We start from the raw sequence: 14,950 nt of genomic DNA, 5'->3' as shown, positions 1-14,950 counted from the left end.
AAATGTCCAGAATAGAAAAGTCCATAGAGACAGAAAGCAGATTAATGGTTGCCTGGGACTGGGAGGAAGGGAGGAATGGGGAGTGACTTTTAAACAAGTATAAAATTTCTTGTGGGGATAACGAAATTGTCCTGGAACTGGAAAATGGTGTAGGTTGCACAATCTTGTGAATATACTTTTTAAAAAGTCCCTAAATTGTGCATGTAAAACGGATGAATTTTATGGTAGGTGAAATATATCTCCGTAAAGCTGTTATTAAAAAAAGTGTCAGTCATATAGTAACCCTTATTTAATAGAAGTCATTATTAGCTGTTAACACCTCAGTTCTCACCTTGGGAATTCAGAACAGGGCCCTGAGTAGATGGTGCCCAGGACAGAGAGGGACTGATAAGGGCAAAGGGGTAGATCTAAAGTATGGGGGGTGTCGGTGTGTGTGTGCAGAGGTGTGGGGGGATGGAGGGGGTCTCTCTTGGAAGGAAAGTGAGTGACGGCAATTAAGGGGGATAGAAGAAGGAGGCAAACATCACCTACTTTGAGTTTTGCAGGGAGCCAGCCTGCATCATATGAAAGATGGGCTGGTATCATATCCTGGGCTGGAATCACGGCTGATGAAGGTTCTGGCATTTAGAGCTGTCCTGGAGAAAAAGTGACTTGTGGTTATTAGACAGAATGGAAAAAGGAAGAACACAGAGGCAAAATCCAAGGGTATGTGAGTCTGACTTTGAAAGGTAGAAGAAGGCAGTAGTCTGTGGACGCATTTATCTAGAGGATTCTAATTGTTCGTTAATCTCTGGGTCATTGCATTTAGGTCAGCACTAACTCTGCTACAGGTGGGATCAATTTAAAGGATTAGATGTGTCATTTTAAATCCTAATCCAGGTCTTGGTCTGGGGATGCTGAAGAGTGATTGAAAAAAGGTTTATTATCGCTCTCAATTATTTACCCCATTAATGGAATTTATCCACAGATTAGAGTCCTTGGCAGGATTATGAATGCATAGAGGATGCGTGGAAATAGACACACTGAGGTAGCTATGCCAGAAATTTGCATGCGCAGGCGGGAAATTGAAGACATTTGAGCGGTGAATTACATGGTAAGTTGACAGCTCTTGTTTATAAAAAAGATTGTAATGGGGAAAAAAACACAGCCCACTTGTGAGCTCAGACTCTGACTGAGATACATTAGTTTTACTGCAATATGTATTTAAAAAATTAAAGAAATGAATGAAAGAGAGGAATAAAGAAGGAAAGGAGGGGGAAAAAGCCTTCAAGACACTTTAAGTCAAGATTTGGGCTCAAAGTCTCATCCAAACTTTCATTTAGTTTCTATCATGATTCTTTTTTATTTCTTCCTGACATTGTCTTGTATAAGCTGTTAACTTGATTCATGCTGTAACTGCAAAGATCAATCAATCATTCATTGAAGTCCTCAACTTGACAAGTTAGGATGAGGAACCACTTCTTCCCTCAGAGCTATTTGTCATACTCTTTCTTTATACATGTTTAAAGAACAGCCATTTTCCTTGTGAAACCAGGCTTCCCACCAGATTGTGAAAGCTACCTGAAATGAAATGATGCATCCCTATGCTCTAGCCGCTTTCCATAGAAGCCTGATCCCACGCAGGTGTTAGTACCTGAGTTACCTAGGCAACGGCCCCAGAACAACTGCGAATCAGTCATATTCTATTTCCAAAATTTCATACCTTCAAATTTTGTTTTAGTTATGCCCACATTTCCCGCTAACCTCAGGGAAACCTTCAGCTGGCTTGTTTTGAAGACAATAGACAATGTGATTTATACAAGAACTCTGTAATTTTTTCTTTAAACCCAAATCAACAGGTGAAGGCTTAGGGCATCCTCCCTCCTTCCTTCCCTCCCTTCTTTTCTACCTTCCTTCCTTCTTCCTTGGTTTTCTTTTTTTTTTTTTAAAGAATACATTTCTTTCTGTAAAGTCTTGAGTTGGGAGATCAAGGCTAAATCCTACAGCAACATAGAACTTTCTGGTTCTCCAGGGAGTTCTTGCAGAGTTAGAAATATCACCCAATGGGTGACATAGATACCACAAAGAACGTAAGGGCAGACCTTCAGCTTTGGGGTTGTTTATCTTGCAGTTAACAGAGAGAAAAGAGCAACAACAAGTAAGAACAAATGGTAAGGGGCATTTTCTGACATGTGGCTTGAGGAAGGACTCATGTTGTAAATGTATAATCTTGAGAAATGCTAAGAAAAAAAAGCCAACTTTTTAGAATGTTGGATGGGGCAGGCATTGTGCTTAGGAGGAATAACCTGAATTATATTATAAGTGTAGTTTATTATATCTCAAACAAGAAGCAATATAATTATTCAAAGTATGTGCCTAAACTATCGACACAGTTTTGCCATCTTAACGGTAGCTTGTTTATGCCAGCAGTGAGTGGTGATGAAATCACAAAAGGTGTTTTCCACAGCTTTTGTTGACAATTGAATATTTTTCCTTGCAAGAAGTGGCTCAAAGCCTGGAAGAAGTGGTAGTCAGTTGGTGCAAGGTCTGGTGAATACCATGGATGACAGAGAGTCTCTGTAGTTTGAGCAGCGTTGTTTTTGCGACATGTGGTCTTGTAAGAGGATTAGCCTGTCTCTATTGACCAATCTCAGCTGCTTAATCAGAAGCATCTCCATCATTTTATCCAACTGGTTGCAGTAGACATCTGCTGTAATGGATTGACCAGGTTTCATGAAGCTGTAGTGGATAATACCAGTGCTGGACCACCAAATAGATGCCATTAGCTTTTTTTGATGAATATTTGGTTTTAGACTGTGTTTTGGCACTTCATCTTTATCCAACCATTGCGCTGAATGCTTGCAATTGTCAAAAAGAATCTATTTTTCATCACACGTAACAATACGGTGTAGAAATTTTTCCCTTTTATGTCGTGACAGCAAAGAAAGGCAAACTTGGAGACGATTTCTCTACGCTCATTTAATTCATGCGGTACCTATCTGTCTAGCTTCTTTACCTTGCCAATTTGTTTCAAATAGTCCAACATTGTTGGAATAGTAACGTCAAACCTTGATGCTAATTCATGCGTAGGTTGAGATGGATTCGCTTCCACTACAGCTTTCAGTTCATCATTATCCACCTTGGTCTCAGGTTACCCACATGGCTCAACTTCAAAATTAAAATCACCAGAACAGAACTTCTCAAACCATCTAAGTACCGTGTGTTCATTAGCCACATCCTTCCTAAACACTTTGATGATATTTCAAGCTGTCTGCGCTGCATTGGTTGCATGATGGAACTCATATTCATAACTAACATGAATTTTTGACTTATCCATGGTTTCACAAAAATTGCTCTAAAAAAATTTGAATGACAATTACAAGCCAAAACACAAGTGTGAAAGAATGAGGTCGTACCTTCACAATAGAAAAAAAAAAGAAGTGTCAAAATGAAAGGTTAGAGATATCAACTGTCAAACTTAGAACTTAAGGAAATCAGACATTTCATATTTAATAACCTAATACCATAAAAATGCCAGCCTTATACCTAGAATAGACAGCTGATCACTCCCTTTACCTACCTGCAACCAATGCTTGTCATTGGAATAATATTAGAGATTAATTTTTTTGGCATAAACTTCTCCTCACCCCCTATTAGAAAACAAACACCATTGATTGGGGAGGAGTAGAGGAAACTGTCAAATATTATCATTCATTTACATATTAGTGCAAATTACTTAAAGAGCTTCTTTCTCTAGAATAGTTTTTCTCTCCATTAATGGAGAGGGAAGAGAGAGAGCTGGGCTAGAAGTTTGAAGACAAACTTTACCTATTGGATAATTTTGTCAAAGGTGGGTCCTGACCCAGGCCTAAAATAGAGTCTTTCTAAGAACATAGTAATATAAAGTATTTCATTTGTGCCCCACTATTCCTATTCACTATTCATTCAACAAATATTTGTTGAGCACCTATTATGTGTCAGGCACTGTGCAGGGCACTTGAGATATGATGGTGAGCAAAAGCACGCAGAGAACTTACAAACATGGCCTTACATATGAACCGTGTTGGTGGACATTATTGCTCTGTCCCTCCAGAGATACATGATCGCTTTACTTGGTGAGATGTTTTTTGACCAGGCTTCTATACTCATATATATATATATATACACACACACACACACACACACACATATATAGTAGTTGCAGTCCTAACACAGACAAGGTTCTCAATGTCCGTGTTTGTTAATAATGATGATAAAATAATCAATGGTTTTGAGAACTCAGGTTTCAGTGTAGCATTAACTCCAGTGTTGTAGGAGAGAGGGGTCTTCACATTGTAGGTGCTTGATAGAAGATTCCAGGCCAAAATAAAAAATGATCAGGAAGTGGATCTGCCAGATGGAAGTAAGTGCAAACCACTTGGGGGAATCCAACTCCAGCAAGAAACTAATTAGAGCAGCAAAGGCTAGAGAATGTTGAATGAACTCAGAAAGCAGTTTAACAAGGCAGACATTTACAAAACTAAGTGCCTGGACGAAGTACAGAATCCCAGGATCACTGTACGTCAGAGAAGAAAAAGACTTGCAGATCCTCTAGTCCAACTGAAGGGGGACAAAAGAGAGACCTATAGGGGAGAACAATTTGTCCAAGGTCACATGGGGAGTTAGTGGCAGGACTGGGTCCAGGACCCTGGCCTTCTGATTCTCAATGCAGTCCTTTTTCCAAACAAGCAAGAACCAGTATTTACTGAAAGACAACTGCATGCTTCACATTCCAATTTGCTTAATCCATTATCTCAAAAGTATTAAATTAAATTTACTCCCATTTGCAGATTAGGGAGTTGAGAATCTAGCACGTGGTGTGCAGAGTGCGTGGTATGCGTGTGTAGCACGTGGTGTGAGCAGTGCGTGGGAGCTAATATGCCAAAGGGTGTGCTCCTGAGACTTCCATTCTGGTACGTGAGGATTAGCTTCACGTAGAATATAATGTGACTGGTGCGTCCCACCCCCAGATGTGCAACACTGTGCCGAGTGAGGGGTAAGTGCGCAGTCCCAGGGCTGGGCTTAAACACTAGTGGTAAATTTTTTCTGGTTGGATAATGAATTTCTGGTCACTCCTCCCAATTTACTTTGCCCCTCCCCCCTTTATCTAACTTAGTCTTTCATGGGGGACTAGAATTTCATTAAACCACAAATGAATCATTCAAACTCAATTGGAGTAGCATAGAAGTTATATTAATTGTAGTCTCTTTCACTTCATACATTAGGGGCTGCCTGCGGGCATCCTAGTACTAGTGCTCAATCAACTGATATGCAAATACCCAGTCTACCATGCTGTGCTGCCCTCAGGCAAGTTACTTATCCTTTCTGAACCTCAGTTCCATCTTCTGTAAATAATGGTGATAATACCTACTTCAAAGGGCTGTGATGAATTTTTTTTAATTCTTTTAAAATAAGGTAATACATGCAGAGTGTAGCCTAGTATTTGCCACATAGCAAGAACTCAGTAAATCTTAGCCTTTGTCAATCTAAGTGCTAATTTCTGGATTAAACATCTGGCTTCTGGGAAAGAACCCATCAAATTGGTGGGTTTGGGGGAGAAGAGGCAGTTGTTTGGCTTCTTTGACTTGCCACTGTGAGTAGGCCTCTGTTCCCCATATAGAGCTGTCCACACTGCTGCACACTCCTAGTGGTTGAAAGAGTGAGGTCCTATAAAGACAGTGTTATACAGTTCAATATCCTTGAACTGTATGACAATACAGACCAGAAATAGGGACTTGTCCCATACTATTTGAGAAAAGGGGTTTCTCCTAGAGTGCATTGGCTCTCAAATTTTCATAAAAGAGCAAATATTGGGGGTGGGGGAAGGTGGGAAGAAAATCATGTGGCTCTTGACCAGAGCTCAGCTTGTAGTACTGAGTTGGAAGCTCTTTGAAGGCTGAAGATGAAGCTCACATTTCATCTATCCTATATTTTACTCTCATACATTCAATATAGTCAGTGCACAGAATAGATCTATTTGGTGGGAGAGAGGCTGGACTAGATTATCTTTGAGTGTCTAGAATAAATTTGAGGTTCTTATGCACATAATGAGCCCAGAGCCATCTTTTCACTACCCCTAAAGCAAAGTTGGAAGTCTCACTGCCGCCTGCCCCCACCTACCCCACCAGAGCTCACAAAACCCTCAGCCTCTGGCTCATGTTGCTTCGTGAGATGTTTCCTCCCCCAGGTCTTTCTTGACTCTCATTTAAACCAGCTTTCACCTGTTTACAAATATTGGGACATACTATTGTGCAGAGTCTTTAAGATCCACTAACTAGGTGTGCTTCAGATTGGTCTCTTGAGGAGTCAGGGTTTCTCATAAAATTGGAGTGAGGATTAAAGATAATGACCAACAGGGCTAGCACAGCTAGAATTGTTGCTAGCAATAAACAACCAGTTGGGCCTGACCCATACACACCAATGCTTATTATCAGCCCTGAAGAGAGCCATCCCATTATTTGATCTTTGATTAGAATTAAGGATATACTAAGGATTTTCCTCTTTAACATCTCTCCCAAGCAACTGATTCTTCTCATTATGTCTAGAGAGGTTATTCCTAACCTTGGGCCAACTTTAATGTGTTATTCATTCATTTCACAAACATTCATCTGATATCTACTATGTTGGACACTTGGCTAGGCAATAGTGCTGTAAGTAGGACCTCTAGGAGCTCCCAGTCCAGTGGGCTCTGTTCTCCATAGAGAGTTGTCCTCACTGTTGATCACTCCTTGTGGTTGAAAGTATGAGGTCCTGCAAGTACAGAAATATCAAACAGTTACCTATCCTTGCCACAACATAGACCAGAAATAGAGAAGAATCACAGTGATACTTTCTCTAATGAGCATAAGTATGAGGTACAGATGGAGAAACAATGAATTCAACCTGAGGGTATTCACTAATGCTGCACAGAGTAGAGAATACTACAATTGGATCTTGAAGGTAGAGTTCTTCAGAAGAACCCAGAAAGGGAGCATGGGAAGAGAGAGAAAGGAGGACATTCCAGGGAGAGGGTATGACATTTTCCAAATCCTAGGCTTGACAGATGATGTGACAAAACTAAGAGAAATTCACTACAGTACACAGTGGGAGATGGGGTTGTAGACAAAGGCAAGGGCCAGACCGAGAAAGGCTTTCCATATATCATCTTAAAAGGGTTCTCTACACTTGCTGACTGGACTTCATTAATTCCCATTCATTTTTTACTCATTGTGGTCCCTCGACTTTGCAGCCTTACTTTCTGAATCCAAATCCAGTGGACACATTTCTATCTTTAGCTTATTTGACTTCGCAGCAGAGTTTGACACCAATAAACACTTTCCATCCTCAAAGTTTCATTTTCCCTGAAGATACCATTATCTCCTGGATTTTGCTGTTTTCTGGACCTCCTTTCTGTCTGACCCTTAAGTGTTGTAGGTTCTCAGGGTTTTGTCCTTTGTCTTCTTTCTTTACTCCACAGATCTCCTATATATAAATATATATATATGTATATATATTTATCTCTGGGTCTTTCTGCATGTTGTTCCTTCTGCTGCTTGGAAGGCTTTTAGCCCCAACCTCCCATGCAACTCTATTCACTTGGATAACTTATTTTTTCAATACTGAACCCAGAGAGACCTCCCTCTTCCTCCTCTCCTCCCCTGAAATCTGGGTTTAGGTGATCCTCCCTGTCTTCCTCTGTCTGAGCTATCTCAATCCTAGCACTTTTTACTCTGTATTGCCATTATATGTTTATATCTGTCTCTCTCCAAGAGGGCTGTATGGGAGAGAAAAAAATAGACATATTTAAAACTATAATAGTAATAATAACATGACTAATATAATGCTAATGACATGCCAGGTCCTGTTATAAGCACTTGCTGTATGTTAACCCATGTAATTTTCACAACATTGTAAGGTGAGCAGCTATTACTGAAGTTGAATTAATAGGACCTGGTGATGAATTGAATGTTAGGGCAGAGAAGAAGGGGTCTCAGTGATTCCCAAGTTTCTGACTGAAGCAAGTGGGCAAACAGTGGATAGAGATGCTGAGAGAAGAAGTACAGGAAGAGGAGGAGTTTTGTCAGGGTGGGAGAAATGAACTTCCAGTTTGGGGACTGCCATTCCTTTGCCATTCTTTCATAACCGATATTTCCAGAAGCTTCAGAAATAATGTGGGTAACAAACCTTTTCCTCTGATTGACAGGCATTTGGAAACACCACTGCCCATCTTGGGAGAGCAGAATAACCCTCCAGTAACTCATCATTAGCTTGCTGGAAGCAGGAGGGCTATGTTCCTGGGACCCTGGCCTTTTTCTCAACTTATGCTCTTGTTTGCGGTTCCCAGCAGACTGCCAGGACACCATGGCCTTGCATCCTCCAAGCTCCTGTGGTGCTTGTGTCTCCTGGCCCTCCCGTCCCTCCTGCAGCAGGTGTGGGCACTCCCCTACAAGATTGGGGTGGTGGGCCCTTGGGTTTGTGATCCCTTGTTCTCAAAGGCCCTGCCTGAGGTTGCTGCTCAATTAGCCATTGAGAGAATTAACCGGGACCCATCTTTGGACCTGGGTTACTCTTTTGAATATGTGATTCTCAACGAAGACTGCCAGACTTCGAAGGCCCTCTCCAGTTTCATTTCCCACCACAAGATGGCCTCAGGATTTATTGGACCTACCAACCCTGGCTACTGTGAGGCAGCCTCGCTCCTGGGAAACAGCTCGGACAAAGGGATTTTCTCTTGGGCATGTGTGAATTATGAATTAGACAATAAAAATAGCTACCCGACCTTTTCTCGGACACTCCCTTCTCCCATCCGGGTGCTTGTAACTGTCATGAAATATTTCCAGTGGGCTCATGCTGGAGTCATTTCTTCAGATGAAGACATTTGGGTGCACACAGCCAATCGAGTCGCAAGTGCTCTTCGGAGCCACGGCCTACCTGTAGGGGTCGTCCTGACCACAGGACAAGACAGCCAAAGCATTCAGAAAGCTCTCCAGCGGATTCGTCAGGCAGATCGAATTCGCAGTAAGTGCTTTCTCCCAGCTGAGGTTTAAATGTGGCTCCAGCGAAATATATTACGATCTCCAAAAGGTTTCCTACCCTCACACCCTAGGATAGCACATTCCTTCCCATCTTTATGCCTTTGCCCCTTTTCACTCACACGCAGGCCCTGAGACTGTCCTGCTTCGACAGAGCCTATTTTACGCACTGAATAAAGGTACAAAGAACTCTGTGGTTCAAATGTCCTTGGATGTGGGTGCCTGCTCTCAGCACCTCGGTGTGGAAGAATGGCATTGAGAGCACTGTGGCCACACACCCTCTCTGCCCTTAGGACCCTGGTAGTTTCAGTCCCGCCAAAGTGGGCGGGGGTCTTCTTAGGACCTCATTTTTGTTTGTTCTGGTCACTGAGGAGATATTTGGCATGGACTCCCTTCTGGGTACTTTCTTACATAGGTGCCCAGTGCCCTTGTGGGGCACTTAGAACCTTTCTTCTTTGGACTCCAACGTGACCACCCTTACCCCTCCTCACAAAGCAGGGCTTTTTTTTTTTCTGCAACATACCACTAGTTGATATGGAGGACACCTAGCTGATAAATGACAGCATCTTAAAATGAAAAGACTGCCTAAATTTTAACATGTTTCCCCTTCCAAGGGAAGCTTTATGTTCAAAGATGATTCTTACAGAAACTATGCACAAAATGCAAAGCAAAGGACTTGAGTCACTGAAGCTACCATTCCCAAGGTGAGCGGGGTGGATTTTTTGGGAAAAGGGGCCCCTTCCTGGTCCTCTTGAATCAGGTCTCTTTTACTTACACTTAGGGCAAGCCCTTGTGACACCTCGTTTTGATTTTTATTCTATTTCAATTTTTAAGTCTCCACTTTGCCTTCCTCTGGAAGTGGCAGTGATTTGTGAGAACACTGCTCATTCATTCCCCTGTTGTAACCACTCTACCACTTTAGGATGGATAGCTCCAGAAACGAGTTGTCAAACTGATTACTGCTAGGATTAGTCCTGGTCCCAGTCATTTCCTTAACATAACAATGGGCTTGTTAGAGAACAGTCCAGCTTAGGCCTGGCCTTTAACCAGATGCCCATTTTCAGTTTCAAGTGTCTCCAGTATTGGACCTTAATTATGATCATTATGGAAGGATGAGGGCAAGAGGACTTTTTAATTCCACAATGACAGTAGTCTGCTTCCAGCTCCAGTTTATAAGATCCTGTAATATTAAGCAATCAGTGTAGCTCTGATTACTTCATAATAGAGCTTGATATTTTCAAAGTAGAGCACAGAATTATTTTTAAAGATATAAAACCATTTCCAGGGAGGAACCATGCCAGAAACAGGCTAGCATATTTAGTGTCAAAACTTTATAATATGTTACAAATATTCGTGAAGCCCAGTGTCTCCTGCAAGTTTACATTCCATGAGTGTTTCACATCCCACCCATTCTAAATAGTATACTTTGAAATGACATTTTGGCCTGTACCATGAAATGTTAAATAAATCTAGGTCATGAAAGCTCTTTGGGCTGTCAGACTGAGAAGAATTAGGATTGAGTGCTCACCACCCACAATCCCTTTGAGGCAGGGAGATAGCAAGTGTACATATTATTACCATTAGCGATTCATTCCTTTAGGTCAAGGGTTCTCACTCTGGCTGCACTGGAACAACCTGGACATCTTGTCAAGATGACTAGTGCCAGAGTGCCACCTCCAAAGATTCTGATTGAATTGGTCGGTGGTGGGGTCTCAGCAAGCACATTTAATATTTTAAATAGCTTCCTAGGAGCTTGTAAAGTGCAGCCACAGTTGAGAACTACTGCTTTAACATAATAAAATGCAAGTAAATTTTCCTCATTTTAAGTTACCAGTCATTTTTGTCTTAATAAACTTTGTTTAGTCAGATTTGTTTAGTCAGATTGTTTCCTTTCTAACAGTGTGAATCAGCCCACTACGGGAATGAAAATTTTGAGATTGGTAGGAGGGACCCTAGAGAGGTTGATTATGGAGCAAAGGAAGTCCCTAAGTAGCGAGGACAGCAACAGGAAGTGGAGGAGGGACTCAGAGAGATAAAGGGAGTGAAGACAAAGGTCTACACTCCAGGATTTTTCCTCTGGTTTCTGACAAAAGATAGGCAGATTCAGATGAGGCATGCTGGCACTTCAGTGACATGAGTCAGAGTGTGGGTGGGAGTGGGGGCAGGTAAACTGAGCTGTCCGTTGGGCTGTGGCCTGAGTACAACCTTGGGCAGCTCAATGTGCAGTATTCAAAGGAGTGTGTGGTACCCACACTTGGTACAGCCACGTGTTGGCATCTGAGGGCATGCCAACTGGTGGGTGAGGTGTGGCAGTAGGAGTTGTAGAAAGGGAGTGAATGTTAAAGTACTATAGACCTTGTCCTTGTCCCCTCGATCATCTGTTCAAACAGTGCCCAGCCAGTGGGAGAATGAGAAGCAGTTTCCAGAAAATGAACAAAAATGGATCATCAGGGCTCTAGCCAAGTGGCGCAGGGTTCAGGGCATATCTCTGCTCCCATTAGAAAACTGGTTACCTGGGTGAGAAATTGAGCCAGAAGCCAGTGAGTAGGGATTAAGCCAACATGGCAGTGAGGAAGGTTGCAACGCACCAGGCACAGCACATACCAGACTAAATCTCTAGCTAATTTTCCAGTTCTTCTCAACTGGTGAGACCGAGGCAGCCAAGTAGTCCTGACTGTTATTTCTCTTGACTGAGAAGGACTAAAATGGCACTAAGCTTTTTGTATTATCTCAGCTGAGAAGGGCTGAGGAAGGCAGGGCCTGACCTCTTCCCTATTTTGCCTATGGTGAGGCTACTTCTTAACACTGTGGGTCCCCAAGCAAACCTTCAGACGAGGACCCTTTGTAATGTACAAAATACAGTGCAAAGGGACCCCTTCCTTTGGAGGGGCTGGACAATATTTGGAAGTAATAGAAATAGTTGGAAGGTTGGTTTTGCCTGATCTGATAACAGTGATGGCAATGCCATGTCACAGTGGCAGTGATGGTAGTAGTGATGGTGGTGGTGGGGAGGGAAGGGAGACAAAAGCAGCCTATTACTGGCTGGTATGCCACCTTTTTCTTATACATTAATGTTTCCAATTAGGAATATCACTGGCACCTTACTAGAGTTAGAATGTCAGAAACATGTTTAAGTTGTGCTTACTTAACACCAAGGTGATGATATACTTAATAGTAAAGGCAATAATAACAATAATAATAGCTGTGGGATCTTGGGAGGGGAAAAAACAGAGGTGTTATTAGATCCTACCATAGAGACAATAAAAGCAACCATAATATGACTTTACATGTAAACCAATCTCTACAATTTATTTACAAGGCATTTGCACATAGATCATCTCATTTAATCCTCAGGATTATCCAGGAGATAGGTGTTTTCTTTCAAGTTTTATGACACCTGTGAGTCTCACAGTAACAAGTAGGTAGGTGTAGGCATTATTAACACCAAAGAATGGGGTAAAGTCCCAGAGTAGGGGGATTTGGCCTCTCCCAGATTCTCAACTCATTTCCTTTAAGCCTTGGGAGCAATTACTGATTTTCCTTATTTCTGACAAATTCAAATAGGAGACATATTAAAGACAAGGGCCTCAACTTGTAGTCAGGACTGCTACGTGTGGTTATGTAGGTTGTGCCCTGAACAAGGCAACCTAGCTGATTGGGCTTGAGGACTAAAATCCAATCCACTCTCTGCTCCTTAAACCATGAGCCCTGTTGAAGGTTTTTGTCCAGTGGCACAAAAGAGCATCCACTTACCAAGCAGAGCACCTGTAGGATTGCATTGACCCAGAAGGGATTCTTTTTCTAATTCCTACAAAAGATAGCAGGAGGCCCTGCCTACAGCTCGTTAGAGAATTTTTCAAATGGCTGTTCCAAGTCCTCCTGTTTTCTCCACATTTTTTTTTTTACCTATCAGCCCTATGCTAGGCTGATTGTGAAATCCTTTCAATTTGGGCTTACCATGATGTTGGACCATTTGGGACTTCCTTTAAATCTTTCCAAATTGGGAACACTTTGTTATAATATGATCTTAAATAAATATGACATAGTCATATTGGCCTTCTCTTGTTCTTCCAAAATTAGATATCTGGTTGCTATCATATTGCCAGGGACAGGATAGCTTCTTCCCATCTATCAAAGATTCTTATACATAAGAAAAATAATAATAATGGCAATGATAATAGTTAATATTTACTGAGAATTTAGTATGTGCTAGCAATTTTTCAAGGGCTTTGCATGGACCATTTCATTCAATTCTTGCATCACCCCTATAAAGTAAGGCCAATTAATGTTTACCTGCTTTATGGATAAGACTTCTGAGGCTAAGAGGGGTTAAATAATTTATTTAATGTCACATAGCTAGTGAATGGGAAAGCCAGGATATGTATTCAGATTAAAGCAGAGGCTCTCAAATCTAAGTATGTATTAATACCAGAATCCCATGGAAGGCTTTTTAAAACACAGATTGTTGGGTCCCTCTTTCAGAGTTTCTGATTCAGGAAGGCTGGAGTAAGGCCCCAGAATTTGTATTTCTAACAATTTCTCAGGTGATTCTGATGCTGCTGGTCCAGGGGTCACATTTTGAAAACCACTGGTCTAATGATAGACCTATGCTCTACTGCCTCCTGTCCACTTGAAATCTGCTCCTGAAGCATAATCACTTGAGATCCTGTGTTCTGTATATGGTGCATAATTCATCCCTTCTGTTTTTCTTTCTTCACTTCTGGGCCAACTGGTGAAATTCTTTTAAGTGCCTCAAGGTACCAGGTGTCAGCCCTGTTTTCCTACAGTAGTAACAGTGATCCTGATCATAGTATGACCAGGAGCCTTAGTGCTGATAGGGAATTTGGTATAGGATTTGGTATAGATAAATATAAGTAAATATAAATGGTAAAAGGACAATTTGCCTTCATGAATAGGTCCACTATCAGTAATGATTTATTGAAGATTCAGCACAAGAGGAAATCTCTAAACATCTAGGCTTCCTGCATTTAAGAGACCTTAAATGTGTCTTCCATCATGCTGAGTTACTTGGACCAGTTCAACACTGGTGGCAGTTAAGTAAGTGGTGGCCTCAGGACTTAAGGCCGAAAATGTGTGGGGTATCCGCAGCTGACAGAGATAGCCACACATCATCTAGTGTAGTGATCTTAAAGCATACTTTGAGGGCCTCCTGCATTGAATCACACTTGGGAGTGGGGCATGAGAAACATACAAAGCCTTCCACCCTCTTCTTTAACAGCCATTTTATAGACTCGTCAGGAGAAAACTGAAAGGAAGAGGGTGTGAATCTACTTCTTTCATAATTTGGCCAGATAGGGGTGAGTCCTGGGGAAATGTGAGACTTGGGATAAATCTACATGTCCCTCTCCTCCTCTGGCCTGCCTTCCCTCCTGTCTCTCAACAACGGTTAAAACAAAATAGGTTAAAATGAATGTCAGTGGCAGAAAATGTCACAAAAGGGTTAAAATGAAGATCAAGGACAGTGGAATGGGGGGTTTCTATAGATTGGGAGTGGTATTGAGGGCTCACAAATATGAATATAGCTCCTAAGGATGTCTTTAACACTAGCTAATGGAACCATTTCCATCTCACAATGTGTCAGACTGGGTCCAGTTTCCTACATGGAGGACGCCATAGCCAGTAATCTGTAAGAAAAAAAAAAGTGAAGTTTGTCTTCTGAGAAACACAGTTCTTCTATCTCAAAGAAATATTGGATAGAGTATTTAAATATAGGAAGAGAAATAGGAGTTGAATGACTTGGGAATTGGCTTCCCTGGAGTTTTATTATATTTTCTTCTGTTGGCATTGAGGGTGAGAGAGAAGGTCCTAGACTCCCTGCCATAGTCAGTGCCATAATATGAAGAGAAAGCTACCAGACAGCAAGAGTGGGGCTCAGGTAGCTCAGAGAAAGTGCCAATATC

General features: G+C 41.7%; 1 protein-coding gene across 1 annotated transcript in view; it reads left to right on the top strand.

Moving 5' to 3' along the window:
• The first annotated feature begins 872 nt into the window (after positions 1–872).
• The window catches only part of GUCY2F (guanylate cyclase 2F, retinal), a 94,950-nt gene continuing 80,872 nt past the window's right edge, over positions 873–14,950 (top strand). Inside the window, exons 1-2 of the mRNA XM_045538608.1 lie at positions 873–1,093; positions 8,201–9,015. Coding sequence (XP_045394564.1) covers positions 8,286–9,015 — 730 coding nt within the window. The 5' untranslated portion in view covers positions 873–1,093; positions 8,201–8,285. The remainder of the gene's footprint in view (positions 1,094–8,200; positions 9,016–14,950) is intronic.

The sequence above is a fragment of the Lemur catta genome, chromosome X (assembly GCF_020740605.2).
Source record: "Lemur catta isolate mLemCat1 chromosome X, mLemCat1.pri, whole genome shotgun sequence".
Lineage (NCBI taxonomy): Eukaryota > Metazoa > Chordata > Mammalia > Primates > Lemuridae > Lemur > Lemur catta.
This window is presented reverse-complemented; position numbering and strand designations above follow the sequence as displayed.